This window comes from Lycium barbarum, chromosome 6 (assembly GCF_019175385.1).
Source record: "Lycium barbarum isolate Lr01 chromosome 6, ASM1917538v2, whole genome shotgun sequence".
In the NCBI taxonomy this organism is placed as follows: Eukaryota; Viridiplantae; Streptophyta; class Magnoliopsida; order Solanales; family Solanaceae; genus Lycium; species Lycium barbarum.
The window spans coordinates 129,226,233-129,246,904 of NC_083342.1; the positions used below are offsets into that span (position 1 = coordinate 129,226,233).

The window sequence follows — 20,672 nt, forward strand, 5'->3', positions numbered from 1 at the left end:
CTTTGAAGTGAAAGCGAAAACATGACCGTAAATACTTACAGAAAATAAGACGTTACAATGATATGTACTTGGAACCAAAGTTGCACAACCTTAAATAAGATTAAGTTGATGAAAATTTAAAATAGGTAAATGAAAAGTTGACTTGCTGTAATTAAATTATTTTTAAGAGTATTTTCCCTTTTTTTCTTGAGCGGTAGCAACATTTAGTCCATCTTTTTTTCAACTATAGGGATACTCTTAGTCGAAATATCCCAATTTTCACAAATAAATATAATTTAGTAATCGCGTCTTTATGATGCACCTTGACTATCAGCATATTCCATGTCGCGTGCATCAAACACCTCATATAAAAAATTAAAGGGCCAACTTTGAGACATGTGAAAAGAAAAAATCAACAAAACTTCAATAACAGTATGTAAACCAGAAAATGAGAGATATAGTTAGCAGAATTATAATATACAAAATCCACATCTAGAATCACTTCATTGGAATGGACACCACCAAAATTTACTTGCGATACATTTCATTCCTTCAATTTGGCATACAAAAAGAATCATCTCCATTGAGTCCTTGACACATGAGATCACATAATCTTTATTTCGTTCTCCTTTAACTACTAAAAGGTAAAGAATGCATTAAGCACAAATCACCAAATCTTTATCTTTCCTCCCGAAATAAATAAATAAATGTCAAAACAATGCATCCAACTAAATGACAAGTTTGTATAACAAAAGTACCTTACATATAAGAACTTTTCATATCGAAACACATACAAAGAAAAATATCAAAAGCAGATAATTAAGAATCACATACAAACTTGAATAAGGAAAGAAAAAAATAGGAAAGAAAGGTAATTAAGGGAAATTCTTACCATGCGTGAATAAGGTGTGAAGATGATGTGGGAATAACATATTAAGAACTCGTAGATTTGGAGCACTTTTGGGACATAAGATAGCTCATTCTCTTTAAATAACAAAAAAGAAAAACTTAACAGTTGGTCTTAGATGTGAGTTTTTCTATTTAATGCCTAGAATACAAAGAGGTCACAAATTCCATGAACTAATTCACTCAGGATGAAAAAATGTAGATAACGTAACTGAAAAACTAAGCTAATGAGCATAGCACATTTAACATAATTAAGAGAGTTTAATGAGTGACTTTGAGTTGTTTTTTTTAACATGCACATAAATAAGAAAAATTGAGAAAACCCCAAAAAATTAAAAAAAAAAACAAATAGGAATGGAGGCCGTAGAGATGTGTCACGTCACCTTATTTATGCCTAGTTTTATATTATATATAGATTTGTATTGATTTGGTTAAACTAGTCCGTTTAGCGGGAATTTAATTGTAGTATTTTCTGACTTAATTTTTGTCTTATAGTTCTATTTTTGACATACTGAATTTTCTCCTTCCTGCAAATAGCTTCTGAATTTAATTTCACATTTTAGAATAATTTTTATACTATCTAAAAGACATCTGTAAAAATCCCACCATGATTAGTGGAGCAGATAACTTAAGTAATCTACCACAAGAAGTAAAATATTTTACTTAATGTAAAAAATATTTACCGTCTGACTATAATTTAAATTTACACTCGATAATACGTCATATTTGCAATGGTTCATCAGTGTCATTATTGATTCATGTTTAGAGGAGATCAGAAATGGCATCCAAGCTAACTCCGAAGCTCTTCTCATGGCTGATTGTTCCAACATTACTACTCATTTTCCTCTACTCTTTATCCCTTCCCCTTTACACTCCACCCACTTCTCCAAAACCCACAATTCCCATATCACCCTCTTGTAATCTCTTCAAAGGCAAATGGGTCAGTGACCCGACCCGCAAACCCATTTACGATGAGTCCTGCCCGTTTCACAGGAACGCCTGGAATTGCCTTAGAAATCAAAGGGAAAACATGGGTCGGATCAATTCTTGGAAATGGATGCCCGACAAGTGTGATTTGCATCGGGTCGACCCGGTTGGGTTCTTGGGTTTAATGAGGAACAAGAATGTTGGGTTTGTTGGAGATTCTTTGAATGAGAATTTCTTGGTTTCGTTTTTGTGTATTCTTAGAGTAGCTGATTCTGGTGCAAAGAAATGGAAGAGAAAGGGTGCTTGGAGAGGAGCTTATTTTCCAATGTTTAATGTTACTGTGGGTTATCATCGTGCTGTTTTGCTCGCCAAATATGAGTAAGCTAACATTGCTTTGTTCTTTTATACCTTGTTTTGATATTGCAGTGTATTCCTTGGCTTGTTGTTATAAATTGTGTCGTTACTTTAGTAATAATGCAAAGATTAGGTTTTTGTTTCATTGTCTCGTCTAGTGACAATTTGTTACTAGATGTTATTGAGTTTGCTTGCACCTAATCATGATTGCTTATCAATGTTAAAAAGTTGGAGAATTCATGGTTGTAGTGTGAGTAGTGGATCTAAGTTGTGGTTCCCTATATTCATATATGATTATACAAAATAATGGCTGAGCAACGGTGAATCATTTTGGAGGAAGGGCTGAAAGGAGATTTGGAAGGCTTGGGTTCACAGTGCAGTTTTCCAAGAAAAAATCTGATCATTCCAGGATGTTTGTTACATTACTTTACTTTTGCCACTTAAGTCAATATGCTTGTATTGGCTCATTTAGAAAGTCATATATTCACATTGAATTTAGAGCTTTTAAATTAAAACTCTTTGTTTGTATGATTTCTAACCTGTTCCCTGACAGATTGCTCAAGTGGATAATAAAGCTTGAATCATGACTAGCTTCAGTTTATGATATCATAAAGGGACTTTGGATATCAGAATAGTATAGATTAGCTTTTTGATACGGCTGTTGCTCAAATTTTTTTGTGAGAGATCTGCTGCCCATTTACTTCTATTAAGAAAGAAAGAAAGAAAAGAAAAATTGCTGTCCTTCTGTGTGGTTCATTAAAAGTTAACAGAAGTGAAAAAGGTGTCCTGTGTACCATTTGCATTTCAAAGTTTGTCCTCTTTCTTGAATGTTGCCAAAGTTGGATATCAGTCTGAAGTATGGTGTGAGTGTCTTTGAAGTTGTAATCTTACTTGCTCATTACTGATTAAATAAGGTGGCAGCCAAAACAGCCTGACGACACCAACCAAGATGGATTGAAGGGAAGATATCGAGTAGATGTTGATATTCCAGCAGATGATTGGGCTCAAATTGGTGCCTTTTACGATGTTCTAGTCTTCAACACTGGTCATTGGTAATTTTGTGTGCCTTCATGCTGTTTTAGCACATTAGCTGAAATGTCTATCACTTCCTTAGTCCAAATTGAATGATCTCTTTTCTTTCTCTGTTGATTGTAAAATATTGTACAAAATATGTAAACAAATTCGAACAAAGCATCTGGATGACAGTGGGTTGTTGGGCCTATGGATGGAATCTTCGGCCACCTTTGGATGCTAACCACCTACCTGTACCGCTATTGAAACTTGAAAAGTTCTAAAACTTTATTAAAACACCTAAAGGTCTGAACTCCTATCTATCTTCAAATGATATCTCAAGTTAATCCTAGAAAACAAAATTATAAATTAATCTGTTGCTGGAAACCAAAATTCTGCCTTGTTAAGTACAAAGCTTACATGTTTTTTAAGTGGAAGGTGTGATCCCTCTTCTTTTAGATGTGACTATAGAACAGAAGAAATTGAAGTGGTAATGGAGGGTGAGCTAGGTCGATCGGCTGGTAATTTGTTGTGTGCAGCAATTTCGCGCTGTTAATGATTCCAATTGTGTTTGTTCAAACTTTAAAGCAAGTATTCCTATAATCACAGGTTGGGCTACATGTGAGAATAAACCTATTAAATGACTACCATGTGATTGTTCTCCTCCTGTAGACACATTTCTCCACATCTAGTTCCGAAATAATGATGATTCTATTTTTTGGGGTTCTTTACTTCTTCTTCTTCTTGGGGGAAGAGGTAAGGAGACCCGGGAAGAGGGGGAAGCATCATCTTCTGCTCTTGGTTTCTGTATTCCTGGCATCACCAAATCTAGTTATTAATATCATATCTCTAACTCCTTTGGTTTTAATGTTTATCAATATTTTCTAGGTGGGGCTTTGACAAATTCCCTAAAGAGACACCTCTTGTTTTCTATAAGGCAGGGCAACCAATTCAACCTCCCCTAGAGATGTTTGATGGACTTAAGGTTGTTCTCGAGAATATGATTGCCTACATAGAAAAAGAATTACCAGAGAAAACACTTAAATTTTGGCGCTTGCAATCACCAAGGCACTTTCAGGGTGGTGACTGGAATCAAAATGGTAGTTGCACAATCAATGAACCCCTTGATGAACTTCAGGTATGCAAATGTAGTACCTTTTGGTAAATTTGAGATTTCCACTTTCGAAGGTTATCAACTTTGGTTAGATAATTGAAATGCTTCTTGCATACGAGAGTGTAAACGTTTTCCATTTAGTGAAGTTTACAATTTTCGTAGCAGCACTATTTCTTTGGTCATAATTTTAAGAATCAAGGCTAAGGGAATTTGACCTCTAATCTTCTTTCTTGAATTAGCAGGTTTAAAAATAGCTCTAACTAGGTGATGGTGCATTTTGGAATAATCACATAAAAGGACCCCACCCCACCCCCACCCCCGGGAAAAAAACGCACTTGAAAATGCATTGCTTAGGCTACAATCTTATGCAAGGAAAGTTAAAAGATATGGATAATTTGTTAAATAGTTAGCATTTAGCAAGGATTTGCCTTCTAATTTGATAGCTCACTGAGAAAGCTTATTTTGTCAGACAATTGATACAGAAGTATGAAACTTAACATGTTTGTAATCGTACTTCCTTCAATAAGTGATTTTTCCTACCGATTAAAAAAAAGGTACTTTTTCCTTTCCACATTCACATTTTCTCAGACAATCAGGTTTCCTGTATAGTTTGTTTTACAAATTTTGACTTATAATGCACTAAAAAGTTACTAATAGTAAGTAATGAAAAGTTTTCTGAAGAAAATCTTACTGATACCTGAACAGCTTGACCTGTGGTTTGATCCCAGATATAATGGGGTTAACAAAGAAGCAAGGCGAGTAAATCATCTCATCGAAGAGGTCTTAAAAGGCACAAAAATCAGAAGCCTCGATCTGACTCACTTGAGTGAGTTCAGGGCAGATGCTCATCCTGCTATTTGGTTGGGTAAAAAGGATGCAGTGGCGGTCTGGGGTCAAGACTGTATGCACTGGTGCCTTCCTGGTGTTCCAGATACATGGGTTGATATCTTGGCCCAGCTTATCACTCATTATATTTTGGAGACAGGGTGATTTTCTTGAATTAATTGCAGCTGAGTTTAGGAAAGATCAAGATGTGAGCTCAAATTTTAACAACTATCACAAACTTGCTGATCTGAAGGAAGTGATAGAACCAAATCATTCTTTGTGTTCATGTGCATTATTTCTATCATGGGGAGGGGTGGGAGGTGGGGATGAAGATTTCACCCTTTAAACTATAGCCTCGTTGAGGGGCTTTGGTTAGAGAAGTTTTCTGTTGCTTATTCTTGGGGATGAAATATGGAGGCAGCAGTTGGCTGATTATAAACAAAAAGGCCTAGAGTTTATGACTTCATGCTCTATTTTTTTCCCTTTTTCACCACATACCTCAGGTGGATTTGTTCTCCACTTTGAAACTTTGTAGAACATCTATCATCATCGCTATATATATATAATGTCTTCTTTGTTTCCATTCAGTTGTACTCTCTTTTTTTTTTTCCTTCGAATTTTGTGTTCTGGGGGTGGAGGATGTAAATGAACTCAGGAAAACGAAAAACAAATATGATAAACTCGTAAATGCAGTCAAAGGAGCTAAAGGTGTGCTATACATAATCCAGTGAGCTATAAAAAATAAAAAATAAAATACTCTGTTCAAGTTACACGATTCATGCTAATTAAAAAACATCCTTAATGCTTTTTTTCTCAACCGAAATTTTTTCTTTTCCTGAAAATGGTTCTAATTTCTGATACTTTCCCAATTTAAATTCGTATTTTCCTCTTTTGCTCAAGAAGAGTTTAAGAATGCTTGCTTGTAGATATTTTTGGGAGTGCAAAAATTTATTTAAAGTTAATAAAAATATTTCGAAGTCGGTGTTTACGTCTTAGAAGTCTTCCTCCTCCTGTTTTTTAATTTTATTTTGAAACATATTTTCTGAAAGATGAAATTACCTTGGGCAATTCGCAGAATTGCCCTTTCTTTTGGGGTGGTCTTTAAATTTTGCCCCTCATATTTGAATTCTTTAAGTTTTGCCCTTCGGCTAAGCCTCATGGGTTCCAGGTTCGAACTCCCACACAGTCAAAATTTAAAAAAAAATTCGCAAGGCAGAGTTTAAATTCGCTATGCCCCCACCGACATACACTTGTGAAGGAATTACTAAAGTTATGCTGGACCCGGCATACTTATGCCTTATGGGCAGACTTGGCATAAGTATGTCGGGTCTGGCATAACTTTGATAATTCCTTCAAAAGTTTATACCGGATCCGGCATAAAAGTTTGTCCATTAAAAGTATGCCCCCAACGGCATAAACTTGTTAAGGAATTACCAAACTTATGCCGGTCCCGGCATACTTATGCCTTATGGGCAGACTTGGCATAAGTATGCCGGGTCCGGCATAACTTTGGTAATTCCTTCACAAGTTTATGCCTGATCCGGCATAAAAGTTTGCCCATTAAAAGTATGCCCCCACCGGATGAGGGTACTTAGGAAGAATTTCATTATCCTCCTTCCAATATTATTACAGAACTAAAAGGCTTCATGGTAAAAACTTTGTGCGTGGCCTCTTCCACTCATCGTCATGCAAATGTTGTCAACAATTATCATAGTGTTAATACTCATGAAAAATTAGGCTTAGATATAATGGAATAAAATCACGACAACTACTCTTTTCTAACACTACCCCATAATATATTAACAAGAGCAGTTATAATATATCCAATACAGGAAATGTAGCAAAGAAAGTCTTTAGGCCACATTGACACAAAAACCACTTGAATTTTAATAGAGCATTTTGATGTCACTAAAAATCTGTAAAAAGTTGACATGAGATCTCAAAGTTATGCCGGACCCGGCATAAACTTATGAAGGAATTACCAAAGTTATGCCGAACCTGGCATACTTATGCCAAGTCTGCCCATAAGGCATGAGTATGCCGGGTCCGGCATAACTTTGGTAATTCCTTCATAAGTTTATACCGGGTCCGGCATACACGCGACCCAAACCTTGCCTTGCGATTTTCTTTTTTAATTTATGCTTGAGCGGGGGTTCGAACTCAAAACCTTATGATTTCTGTGTGAACGCTCGGTGATTCAATGCGAAGGGAAAAAATTAAAGACCAGCAATATGAGGGACAAAATTTAAAGACCACAAATATAAAGGGGGCAAAATTTAAAGACCACCCCAAAAGAAGGGCAATCCGCGCAAAAAAATGAATTACCTTCTTGGTTGTGGCTCTTCCGGGACTCTACATGAGCGTGTGATATTTTATCCACTGGGTTGGCTTTTTTATGAAGTTGAGAAATGAAAAACTAGTAGAAAAAGAAAAGAAAAGAAAATAAAAGACGGCTTGATGGGGGTAAATAGAACACCCCAAAGCAAGCAAGAGAAGAAAAGAGAGAGCCCTAACACAATCACATAATAAATAAAACGCAAAAAGAAACCCCCTTAAAACCACCCAATATCTCCATGGCTTTGCGAGTTCATATTCTCTACCCAAATCGTGTCCCTTCACAATCCACAAACTCCAAAACCAATTGGATCCCTACCTTCAAGAATCAACCCAAGTTTCTAAAAGTATCATGCACCAACAACGACGACATGAGTGATTTAGAACTGGCTTTAGATTTTGCAACAGAGGTTGGAAAGATGAACACCCAGATTTTACTGAAACATGAAGCACTCAAGAAAAGTAAAGAGCTTTTGTTCGTTGACTTCTGCAACTACACGGGCTTCAAATCTGATGAAATGAAGAAGAAATGGAAGAAATTTAGTGATGAGGAAAAATGGGTTATGATTAAAAGTTTTGTTTTAGAATGGAGTGCCCATTTTCATCCATTATCTGCTAGGTCTGTTAAAGAATTGGTTGATGAGTACTTGGTTGAAAACACTACTCACTCCTCTTCTTCTTCTTCTTCTTTTTTCCCTGCTCTCAAAAAATTGATGGGGTTTTCTCAGGATGATGATGAATAGAATGAGTTTCAGTTTTCTCTTATTGATTTTTAGCTATATTTTGATGTATTCTAAGAAAAATTTATACTTGGATATATTAGCCATTATTCTTCTTTTATTTTGTTAATTTAGCTAATTTTTAATGTATGGAATTTATTTCCTTCCCTCCCGAATACTTGTGATAGATGTTTAATACAACAAAATATCCAGTGTAATTCCATAATTGGGGCTCAGGAGAGTAGGGTGTATGCGGACCTTACCCTACTCGTGAAGGTAGAAAGAGTTAGTTTCTGATAGATTTTAATTTCAAGAAAAACATTTCAAAGCAGTTTGAAAAAAAAAATGAAAGAATGAATGAAGGAGACAGGCAAACAAGAAGGAAAGTGGGAGAAAAAGGGACAATTTGGAAAAATGCCAAAACATCTTATAGTATTTGTAAAACCATCTGGAACTTGAACTATACTCTTTAATATTGGGACATTAGAATGAAATATGATATGTGAGTTTGCAGAGCATAGCTGCTCCCCCCAGCTGGGATAAGAGAAGGGTTGCCTAAATATAATATAACTACTGTATGATGAATCTTGTAATTGGATACAAAGGTGAAAGGACTGTTATTCATGCTAATGAAAAAACTAAAGAATATTAGTGATGTAATTATTCTGCACTTTTGAGCTAATTGCCTACTTATTTTAGCCAGATTGAGACCTTCACCATTAGTAACTCATGGTTTAATTGCCTTAATCACAGGATTATTGTGTTTTATATTTCTAATACGTTTCTAGTAAAACAAATAAAAGAACGGGAAAGGGCCAAATATACCCCTGTGCTATTGGAAAAGGGTCAAATATACCCTTCGTTATACTTTGGGTTTAAATATCCCTACCGTTATATTTTGGGTCTAAATATACCCCTCCTCCGTTAAAATTGTCTAAGGTGGATACTAGATCTTATGTGGCACTAACAACCCACTAAGGTGGACACCACGTGGCATGCCACCTCACCGCCCAACTCATTTGCCCCTCTTCCCCTTCTTCACCCACCACTACCATCTCCTCTCCCTTCACAACCATTGCCACCACCCAATTCATTTACTAATTCTATGTACATATGACGAGAGTAAATGTATCCACATATTTGCATCTACTCATCCATTAATTAACTCAAACACGAAAACGAAAATCAAGATCTTTCTGCAAAATTATCCAGACAAAATGTATTACAAGCAGTTCTTCCTAGCGTGCTTCCAAAATTTTCAATATCGTTTTGTATAATGTAAATTACATTTACTCCAACAATCTTCAAATTCATCAAAGACAAACTTTATGCTCAACAGTAACTCTAATCATAAAAGGGTCACCTAATTTAGTATTATTGTATCAATTAGATAAAGATCAATCAATCAGAAGGAACACTAAGAACCATAAAAGAGAGCGATAGAACTGCATTACAAAGGAACATCAAAATATGATCTAAAATTACAAACGAAACATTACCCATGAAACAAAATCAGATAAGCTAAAAAAACCAACAAAAAAAAAAAGCAGAAAAAGGAGTTAGTTGTACATAGAATTAGTAAGCGAGTTGGGTGGTGAGGTGGTGCTAATGATGGCAGTGATGAAAAAGGAGTTATTTGTACATAGAATTAGTAAGCGAGTTGGGTGATGAGGTGGTGCTAATGATGGCAGTGATTGTAGAGGTAGAGGAGATGGTAGTGGCGGGTAGAAGGGGAAGAGAGAGGCAAATGAGTTGGGTGATGAGATGGCATGCCACGTGGTGTCCACCTCAGTGAGTTGTCAATGCCACGTCAGATCTAGTGTCTACTTCGGACAATTTTAACGGAGGAGGTTTACATTTGAACCCAAAGTATAACAGTAGGGGTATATTTAAACCCAAAGTATAACAAAGGGTATATTTAACCCTTTTCCAATAGTACAAGGGTATATTTGGCCCTTTTCCGATAAAAGAATGAGACAACTGGAAAGGGGAAGAAAGTAGAAATAAAAAGGAAGCAGCAGACAAAAAAAAGCAGAGAAGTAAAGCGAGAAGCTTCACAAAGCCCTCATGAACTTGATATAAGAATACTCCTCTGGATCCAACAAATAGCTATATACTCTTTCTGTAACATATATGTGTAACAAATACAATTGTGACCGACAAATTCTCCCGCAATCTGAGGGAATCCCTCCCGTAATCGCTACCTATGGCCTAAAAAAATGTCATCGTGTCCTGGGTGCTCTAATTTGATACAGTTAAAACTAGCCAGCCGCCAGAAACATGGTGATTATTCCTGATTGAACTTCGCTGAAAGTAATTGGCCTCTTCGTGGGGAAAAAATAATTAAAAAAATATTGAATGTCAAAAGAACCTTAAGAAGAGAGCTTTTGATTCTGTTCTATCTTGGCTCGTATCTTCTCTTCCAATACAGAAATCTCTGTATCAAGACTAAATATTCTGTTAAGCGCATGCATATTTTCAAGTATCTCACTCAAAGTCCGGTTTTCAGTTCCATCACATTTCAGATGCTGCATTGGTCCATGTAGCAGCTTGTTCACTATTCCTAGACTGAGATCATAGATAGCCTTCTTCTTGTTTTGGGGGAGATCATCACCCATCTTAGACAAACACTTGTCAATCTCAGCAGCCCTAATTCTTTCGGCATATGCCCTGAGCTTTTTGATAGTTGGAACGGTCTCAAGGGAGTTTTTATGTGCTTCAAATTGTTTCACTTCTTCAGCAATGATGACTTCAGCTTCCATTTTCTTCCGCAACCGATCCTCCTTATTAGCTTCCACAACCTCTTTAAGATCGTCCACATTGTAAATACATGCACCTTCAAGTTCTGAGACACTAGGCTCCACATTCCGAGGAACAGAAATATCAATAAATAGCCTCCGACCACCGTCTTCAGAGTTCACTGAAGGGAGAGCTTGAACACTCTCCTTTATGAATAAAGGAGCTTCCGAAGCAGTGCAAGTGAATATTACATCAGCCTGAGCAGCACATGCTAACATTTCTGAGAAAGGTTTGTATATTATATCAGCATCCTTCAACTCCTCACGGATGGCAGCCACTCTTTCCTCGGTCCTGTTAACTACAACCATCTTTTTAAACCCTTTAGCAACCAAATGTTTGATCACAAGCTTTCCCATCTTGCCAGCTCCAACAATTAACACGTGGGCCATAGAAGAAGAATACTCTGGAAGTTTCAGCAGAGCAAGCTCCACTGCAGCTGAACTGACTGAAACTGATCCGCTGGAGATATTGGTCTCAGTTCTAACCCTCTTACCAGCTGTGATTGCATGCTTAAATAGTTCACTTATTTTCCTGCCAAAGCCAGGGACACCTTGTGAATTCTTAACAACCTGCTTAACCTGTGCAAGAATTTGACCTTCTCCCAGGACTAGGGAATCTAGTCCAGCAGCTACTTCAAATAGGTGTTGTGTCGCATCTTGATTGTATAGCAAAAAACGGTGTTGGCAGAGCTCTGTAACTGGAACTCCACTATACTGCCAAACAAAGATATTTGAGTCACAAGATTTGCTCCATGAAGTAAACAAAAAGTGAGCATTAAAGTAAAGACTTTTGTGAGCAGTGAAGCCAAAGCTCAGTAAACTAAATGCAATTCCTTCGGAAATGTAAAAATACAGTGTATAAATGACATAGCAAGTAAAATCTTTTGTTTATTGTTAAGTGTATCTTTCATGATGGAAATATACAAGGTAATTTCTACACATTTGAAACCAGCATGAATTTGTTCCAAACTTACTGCAAGCTACACATGGCAGATGATGCAGCTTTAGAGTTGAATGCGGTTTTATATGAGAGTGTTGCTAGTTTATCACATGGGTTTAAGATGTGAGTCAACAAAAAGAAAACATTATGCAGATAAACGATGTTTGAAGAAAAATTTACCTTAGACATCCACTCGGTCACTTCTTTAATTCCACGATTTTGGGCGAGCGCCGAAACATATATTTCAATTCTGTTACAAGTACTCAATACAGCAGCTTCCTCTATATGATTCAAGGAACATAGTTCACGAATTGCTTGAGCCCATTGTGCTTCTGGGATAGAAAGTTTCTCTCGCATTTCAACTGGTGTCGTGTGAATGTTAAGTCCAATAACCATGATGCTGCTACTCATCTTTGAATATCCTGGAAAGAAAAAGTTCCCAATGTAATGTTAGACTAAAATTCTAACCTTCTTTATCATCCATCTTAAGTAAACTTAAACTCTTCATCACCATATATCAATCTATGACCTACACCTCAATCCCCAATTAGCTGGGTCACTAATTGAATCACAGAACTCTAGCTAAAATACCAAAACTTCAAGTAAAATTAGAAACCTCAATACCAGAGATTCTAGTTGAATCAAAGACACAAATTTAGCTGGGGTCAAATACCAAAACTCAATCCTTAATTAGCTGGGGTCAATAATTATAGTCCCTCCCTCCCAAATTAGTTGTCATGTTTCGTTTTTGAGAGTCAATTTGACTAATATTCGAAGCTAAATTAGATAAGATCAATTCAATACATTATAACCAAAATTTGCATACTCAAAAACTATACGAAAAGTACTGCAAGTTACAACCTTTCTCGTATCAATCTGATGAAAGAAAAAAAAAATACATTTTCAAACATTGGTCAAATTTTACATAACTCAGACTCTTGAAAAGTGAAACATGACAACTAATTTGCGAGTAGTTGAAAGTCACAGATTCAAAATCAGAAAAACAAATAAAACATCATAGAACTTCACGAAAATAAAAAGAAAAAAAGAGACTTACGATCAGCAGCAGATGTTTTGAGAAGCTCCAAAGCAGAAAGACTCGATCTTTTAAATCCCTTCTCACCATTATTAACAACCGAGTTACTCACAACCTCACATCTAGGCCTCAAAGAATGCGATTTCGTCCAATAAACCAAGGGCTTAATTCTTGTTCCACTCCCAAAAAATCTAACTTGATGACGAAAACAATCCACAGAAGAAGGAGTAGACGTAGAACTTAAGTTATCACAATTGAAACTGCCACCTGTCTCTGAAACCGCAAAAGAGGTCGCAAAGCCACTCGCTACCGCCATTGAAAACGCAATTTGAGAGAGCTTTGAAACGCAGATTTGGAGCAGGTGACAGAGAAGGGAGAATGGGTTTGGTATATTAAATTTGTTGAATGGTGTGCTGATATATAATTGGGTATTTGGTGGCAATTTTTATTTGACCGAATCGATGATAATGGTGGAAATCTAAGAGACACTGGTTGGGGATTATTGACTTGTGCGTCACCTATTTATAACTTGGGGTTTTTGATTTTTTTCCATTTAAGTGTTGGTTCCACACTCCTAAATTTATTAGGATTAGGAATTGGTCAAATTAGTAATTAAATAAGGAAAAACTAAATAAATTACTATAAAACTTATAAAAAATAAACATACATGTAGTAACTCAGAGAAGGAATGGATGGGTTTGGTATAAAAAAAAAAAAGATTGGTTGAGTGGTGGGCTGCTATAATTAGCAAATTTTTGACCGAATGGATGATTGTGGTAGATCTGTATAGTGGTTGGAGATTATTGACTTTTCAGGCTTTAATTTATAATGTGGGGATTTTCGATTATTCCAAATGCGCGTTGGTTCCACACTCCAAAATCTAGTAGGATTAGGAATTGTTCCAAACGTGAGAATGCGGCTCCATTTCGGAATGTGCTAATATGTGAACGTGTGTACCTTTTTTGACTTTGATTTGGAATTGGTAATTTGGTATCATACCGGATTAGATTTCAAAGTAAGTAATTTAGAGTTATAATTTAAGTATTTAAGAGTTGTAACTCATGTTATTCTCTTTTTTGTTCATTATTTAGGTATTTGTTCACAGCCAATAATTACTAAACTATTGTCTCAATTGTCTTTTTATAAATCACTTTTTGAGGTATGAGTTTCTTTTTCCTCTTTGAGGCATGAGTTGATAAATGATGATCATGACTTCAACGATTTGAATTTGAACAAAGAATTAGCAAATCCATTTCAAGGCTTTAAAAGGATGTTAAATAGAAACCTTTTTATTGAATTATCCGATCCAATTCATTTAGATTTTCGTTGTAGAAAGCCCTTTATAGGGATTTAATGCTCTACCAAAGAGAAAATTATTTTCAAAACTCTAACTCAAAACATTTATCGTTACACCTTGCCTTTTGAACGTTTAAATAAAAAAAAATTATGCCATCACGACTTTTGACATATCCGTTTACGCAATATATAAATTGCTTCATTAAAAAACAATTTTAGAATAAATAAATAGATTCACATAATACATAGTATGTACGTTTGGCACAATAATTAACATAGATTCTCATTTTCTTAACCTTTCTTAACTCCTTTTTATCTAGACTTGTAATTTGTTATGGTGATCCGATCCTAAAGTCAAAAGGATAACTTTTCAACGTCTAAGGCCATAAATTTTGACAATATGAGGCATTGTACTTCTTCGAGATAAAAGAGCTTTATTATATTACTACTAATTTTTTTTCTAAACAACCAATTGCAGAAAGTCATCTAGAAATTAAAAGAGCACATTATCTCTGATCTTTCTAGAACTTGTTACTCTACACCCTACAGATGTGAAGATAATCTGGAAATTCTTAAGTTCGGATCCACGTTCCATCATCAGATGATTGCATGTGTTTAGCGTAAAATTCGTTAGTAGAATACTCAGTTGAATTTATTTGAAAGAGATCTATAGCAAACATAATAATATAAATTCCTTGATTATATAATACAAGTGATAATAAGCAAAATATTAAATGAAATAATAGATAATAAACGAAGAACTGAATAGCAAAAGAAAAAAATTCTTATTCGATTTCCTGGGATCAGTGACGAAGATTGTTGAAGTGTTTAGCAATTAATTGCATGTTACAGAGTAGAGCAGTGAGCTTTTCAGTACTACAGGCGAAAAATTAGACGGGATACATTCAGGGATAATAGGGGTCTAGTACATTAACTTACTTTCCTAACCCTAAGCCTAATTTAGTAGTGACTTCTCCGAATATCGTGGACTTGAAATGTGATCCCCAAAATCTCAAAATGTCCCTGTTACGCGCGTTATTCTTTTACCAAAGATTGGACCCTTCCGGACGAATCTCGTGAGCCTTTACTGACCTAGAGGTGGAAGGGCATGTTCGGTTGCAAACTTTGGAACAACCAATGTAAGCTCCAAGTGAAGAGTGTTTGAATTGTCAACGCATCTTATCCTTTTTTTCGTCTGTCACGTGTTTAGTCAAAAAGTTCTTGCCCTCGACACATTTTTACCAATACAGTGTGTGGAATTTTTTCTAGTTAGAAGTATTTGCTTTGATTATCTCCTCTTAGTTGCACATCTATATATATTATATAAAGCTAGACAAAAGAAGAGTGATGTGGCACCTTTTTTGGCCAATGATTCCATTTATCTTTTTTCTTAAATTTTTGAATTTTTCCCTCTTTTTGGTCTAAAAAATCTGTTAAAAAAAATAAAATACCTTATTAATCTTACTCATCATAATTACACAATTTATTGAATACTCTTAAACATATTTTATTTTATCAGCTATAACCTTTCACGAATGCACTACAACAACAGACTAAATCGGATATTGTTGATAGGTGAAGATCAATTTTATATTACATATGATAAGAATAAATATCTTTTTAATTCTGAACATGTAACGGTTTCTCATATAATTAGTGTATTAGTATAAAAATGAATTTCTTAATTGTGAAACATGCAATTGCTCTCTCACTTTCGGTTCATCAGCATTCCTCCATTTTGAGTTGAATAAAAATGGAATCTTTAGGTGGTGAAGTATCGGTACGGAAGAAGAAGAAGGCAATGTCATATCCAAAGCCTACTGAGAGATGGGTCATTCCTCTTCTTAGAGCCCGTTTGAATTGGCTTATAAGTTGCTTATAAGCTGTTTTCAGTTTTTTTGAGTGTTTGGCTGACCAGCTTAAAGTCATTTTATGCTTAAAATAAGCTCAAAAAAATAATTAGATCCATTTGACTTAGCTTATCTAAAGCAGCTTATAAGCTGAAAACAGCTTATAAGCCAAAAAAAAAATAAGTTAAACTACCCTAACTTATTTTTTTTAGCTTATAAGCTGCAAACAGCTTATAGGCATTAGCCCATCCAAACAGGCTCTTACTCTAATGACTTTAATTTGAATATGTTTTCGGGTTAAGTTTGAGTACATTTTCCATGAGTTTTTTTTTTTTTTTTGGGTTATAATTTTTCAGTTCATTTATACTTCTTTTTTGCCTCTATATTTGCTTATGGAAAAATATTGCTTGAAACTGTATTTTTCTATATCAGAAGTGTAATTTATGCTTTAGCTATTTCATGACTATATAATATTCTCGATTCAACGGTTTGTTCTTTTTCATGTGTTTGCCGCTCATATTCAATCATTCTCTTAGATTGTTGATTTTGTTAGTTAACTTAAGGTCATGTTGTAGCCTTTTTTGGAATTTCTTGAATTATTGATTTCTTTTAAATGGTAAGTTTGATGAATTTGTAGATAAAACTTAAATACGCTTCACTGATAATATATATATATACATTACACGTAAGTGTGCAATGTTAAATAAACCAAGTACATATGTTATTTTTAAGTGTTTTCTCATAAAAAGAGGCATAGTATATTAATTCATTATTAGCTCGATGAATATTTTATAAATTAACTGAACCTTTTTAAGATCGCGCGAAGCGCGGACAGATTTACTAGTAACAAATAAAAGTAAACAAATATTAATTCACCATAGAAATACAAAGGGACCAACAAGGGCTGTCGTGAGATGGATAAAATTCCTCCACCCTTAATTAAAGGTCTCGGGTTCAAGCCTTAGATATGAAAAAAACCTTGTTAGGGAGCATTCCCGTTAAACGGACTCTATGCAACAAATTAATAGGGGCTTCAATAAAAAATACCGGATGGAAAACCAAAAAGAAATACAAGGGATTAACCCTCATACTTCCATAAAAGTGGTATCAATTAGGTCTAAATAAATTTTCCATATTCTCTTACTCCTTTATAGGCAGATTTGACTTTTTAGTCACGTGGTTTATAAAAGATTTATTTTATTTTTAGTGTACCCAAAAAAACAAGGTTAAATGTTACTATTACCTTATGTAATTCTCATTTCTCAATAGTGTTTGTCCTGATAATCAAAATGCTCTTAGTTTACCTTATATGTATGTACTCGCTACAAAATTACTTGTTACTTCTTTAACATCAAAGTAGTAATCAAATTCAATATTGTCCATGTCGCGTAATAAAATTATTATTATCGATGTGATTCAAGTTCAGTCATATAAAAGAGAATACGGAAGAATAATTATTCGAATTAATCGGGTCTAAAGCTAATATTGAACAACCTTATGAGAAACCAAACCCAAAATCATGTGGAGTTGTGGACGGCACCGTCTTGCAACTTCGAAAGATATGATGTTAAACAAGGAAAGGAAGTTGAAAAAAATAGCAAGAAAAGATTTGACAATTTACTGGTGTCTTTTCTTGCTGAGTGGGCGACAAACTAGAGGTTTTTAGCCACATGTGCAAATCTATATATAATATAAAGCTAGGCATACACAATCCTATGTGGCACCTCTCTATGACCTCCATTGGCATTTATCTTTTTTCTCCTTTTTTTGACTTTTTCACTCATTTCTTTTACTTATTTAATTTTAAAAAATCATCTCCATAACTTATACCTCTTAATTGCTCCATTAGTAATACTAATAGAGCCACATAACAAATTGCAATAACACCCAAATTAATGTTTGTGAGCAGCCCACGTAGCAGCACAACATAAATATAGAGCATCCATCACTATTCCCCCATCTTTTCCTATTCTATTGTGTGTGTATATATATATTCCTATTCTATTGTGTGTGTATATATATATATATTCCTATGTGGCACCTCTCTATGGCCAAGGATCCCATTTACCTTTTTTCTCATTTTTTTGGAATTTTTTCCTCCTCCATCCTATTAGTTTAGCTTATATTAAATTTTTAAAAAAAAATCAAAAGTCTCTTTCCTTCATAATTATTTTTATTAAATTGAGAAATTAATACGTATTAATGACTATGTTTTTCATCTTCTCCTGTATTCTACGGATTTTGGCCATTTTTACCATTCATGTGTCAACCATTTTAATCTCCAATTAAATTGAGCAATTAACACATATTAATGGGTTAGTTCTTTTCCACAGAAAAAAAGGTTACGTTTTTTTGGTCTTCTTTCGCTATTTGTATGGGCATAAAGAACAAGGCTACATATATTCTTTACAATCATCTTTTGGCGGAAGGCAGCAATATGAAAGAGGGTTTTGGTTTTTTCCTGTTTTCTTGGTCATCAAAGCAAAAAGTTTGGTAATTCTCCACAATTGTGGATTTTGTTTAATGAAATCTTAAAGCTGTATCTTTTTTTTTTTTTTTTTTTTTTTTTTTTTTTGTTGTTGTTGTTGCTGCTAGGTTTCTTGACCACACAAGAGGGATATAAAAAAAAATGCAAAGCACGATCGGGATATGCTAGTGGTACTTCTAGCAAATTTGGAGTTATATTGGCGGAGAAAACATTCTGTCGAGTTTTGATTGTTTTATCTTCTCTTGCACAGTTGCAGTTGATAGAAAAGATCGCAGCAGTAAGTATAAACGATTACCATTTGTCATTTTTGCTAATTGTTTGTAGCACAAATAGAAAATAAAGCTATTAAGTTGTATGCTGAATTGACAAGAATTTCTTTATCCCCTCTTACACTCCAATACTGAACTATCAACACTATCATTTGCTTCCATCAGAGATATATTTCAATTGTGTCCCTTCAAATTCATCATTAGGCTACATTAGATAAGTTTTTAAATCTGTATTATATGTTTATAAATGTATAACCTATGTTTTGTTGATTATTTTAGTATTAATTATTCTTATTGATACCATGTGCGTATGTCCCTTTCAGTAGCAAAATTTCAGCTGTTTTACCATTTGTGTCGCAAGCGCATTAGGAGGTGGGCTTCCAAATAATTTTTGTTGCTAAGTTCGTAATTCATTTGTATGAGAAAATTTATCTTTTCAACATACAATAAATAATAATATATTATACATTACACATATCTGCTATTACATGCCAAATTTATAAATTAACCCAATTATATTTTGAAGCCTTTTCTTTTTCATAAAAAATGAGGAATAGTATCTAAATTATTAACTTGCTGAATTTAGAAAGGTGACGTGACACATTTCTTAAATCAGAAAACACAATTATCATTTTTTCTCTTCTTATTTTTTAACACTCAAAAGTCTTTAAATATTTTGCTTCTTTTCCCCTTCTTCCTCAATCAATGTGACTAACGTTTTAAACTTTCTAATAAAAGCAACATATTTTTCCTCTTCCTCTTTTCTCATTTGTTTTTGTATTTCTTACTCAATGTTCTAACATCCCTTTAATGCTTTTATGTGTTTCAATATCATATGGATGGAATTTAAAGAAAGCCTACTATATAAGTCATTCAACAAGGATTAAGCCAATCAAACAAATTCCCCTACAAAAACAAATGGCACCACGCCCAAATATTGAGAAATATTGATCTCTTCTATATAATGCTTAATTGCTTATGGTGATGTGAGGAAGAAGATAGGGAGGAAAGAAAAAAGAAAGAAGGAGCGATAGCACTAATAATATTCGGAATATATTAGTATTGGGTGATATGGTTCAAGTTGTGACGGCCGGATATTAAATAGTATTCAAAAACTTACTGCAGATTCAAGGAAACAGAAATATGAAGGCAAGAAGGAAGAAGGATGAAAAATTCACGCATCATTTACCTACGGAATTAATGGATTGAGTTTGATTTTTTTTACGTTTTCATCTTTTTTCCACCTTCCCTATAGGAGTAGTAAAGAAGTATAAAGCACTTTTTTGGTTGTTGACCAACGGAAATCATAGGAAGAAAAAATGCAGAATTTACGCAATATTTTTTTCCTAAGTTGTACTTTTAACTTCATTTCTTCTTTCCATATGAAAAACTGGAAATTAAGCTCTTTGATAAGAATGACAAAGAATTGAATGGGTGAATAACACAAATAGCTATTTAGAGTTGGTATAATGTGGGAAAAAAAAGGTTCAGTGAATTACGTCATTTAAATTATATTAGTAATGAAAAAAAAATCAAAAATGTTAGTAATTTGTGACTACTCACTGTGTAAGTAGAATTTCATGCTTTTTATTTTAGGTGTAAGTATGAGTAAATTCGCGCTAACATCTTTTCAGTTTTGAAGTTCACAACTCACGTGATGTGGTCATAAGAAAAGCGAGGTGGCATGTCTGATAGAGTAGAAAAATTATTTATCTTTTTTCTCATTTTTTTTTTATTTTCATCCTAATCTTTCCGTTTATTTTATCTTATAGAGTTCATAACTCACACCTTTATCTCCGTAATTTTTATTCTTAATGATATTCATA

General features: G+C 34.4%; 3 protein-coding genes across 3 annotated transcripts; 2 read left to right on the top strand and 1 right to left on the bottom strand.

Annotated features, from left to right (window-relative positions):
* Positions 1–1,588: 1,588 nt before the first annotated feature.
* Positions 1,589–5,699, top strand: LOC132598880 (protein trichome birefringence-like 12). Its single transcript, XM_060312023.1, has 4 exons — positions 1,589–2,190; positions 3,081–3,218; positions 4,066–4,315; positions 4,997–5,699. The coding sequence occupies exons 1-4, from the start codon at positions 1,664–1,666 to the stop codon at positions 5,279–5,281; spliced, it is 1,200 nt and encodes a 399-aa protein (XP_060168006.1). The 5' UTR covers positions 1,589–1,663; the 3' UTR covers positions 5,282–5,699.
* Positions 5,700–7,526: 1,827 nt separating this feature from the next.
* LOC132600196 (uncharacterized) lies at positions 7,527–8,299 on the top strand. The gene has a single exon (XM_060313289.1). It carries the CDS (start codon positions 7,690–7,692, stop codon positions 8,191–8,193), a length of 504 nt encoding a protein of 167 aa, XP_060169272.1. The 5' UTR covers positions 7,527–7,689; the 3' UTR covers positions 8,194–8,299.
* Positions 8,300–10,209: 1,910 nt separating this feature from the next.
* Positions 10,210–13,647, bottom strand: LOC132598881 (glutamyl-tRNA reductase 1, chloroplastic-like). The gene is made up of 3 exons (XM_060312024.1): positions 12,965–13,647; positions 12,088–12,329; positions 10,210–11,681 (listed from the first exon to the last, which is right to left on the bottom strand). Exons 1-3 carry the CDS (start codon positions 13,257–13,259, stop codon positions 10,542–10,544), a joined length of 1,677 nt encoding a protein of 558 aa, XP_060168007.1. The 5' UTR covers positions 13,260–13,647; the 3' UTR covers positions 10,210–10,541.
* Positions 13,648–20,672: the final 7,025 nt, after the last annotated feature.

Bases quoted from the DNA above. Each gene is read 5' to 3' on its own strand.
- LOC132600196 (XM_060313289.1), top strand. From the start codon at position 7,690: ATGGCTTTGCGAGTTCATATTCTCTACCCAAATCGTGTCCCTTCACAA.
- LOC132598881 (XM_060312024.1), bottom strand. From the start codon at position 13,259: ATGGCGGTAGCGAGTGGCTTTGCGACCTCTTTTGCGGTTTCAGAGACA. The intron at 12,330-12,964 runs GTAAGTCTCTTT...TTTTCTTTCCAG, and splicing joins CAAAACATCTGCTGCTGATC to GATATTCAAAGATGAGTAGC. The intron at 11,682-12,087 runs GTAAATTTTTCT...TTTGTTTGGCAG, and splicing joins TGACCGAGTGGATGTCTAAG to TATAGTGGAGTTCCAGTTAC.
- LOC132598880 (XM_060312023.1), top strand. From the start codon at position 1,664: ATGGCATCCAAGCTAACTCCGAAGCTCTTCTCATGGCTGATTGTTCCA. The intron at 3,219-4,065 runs GTAATTTTGTGT...AATATTTTCTAG, and splicing joins GTCTTCAACACTGGTCATTG to GTGGGGCTTTGACAAATTCC. The intron at 4,316-4,996 runs GTATGCAAATGT...ATACCTGAACAG, and splicing joins AACCCCTTGATGAACTTCAG to CTTGACCTGTGGTTTGATCC.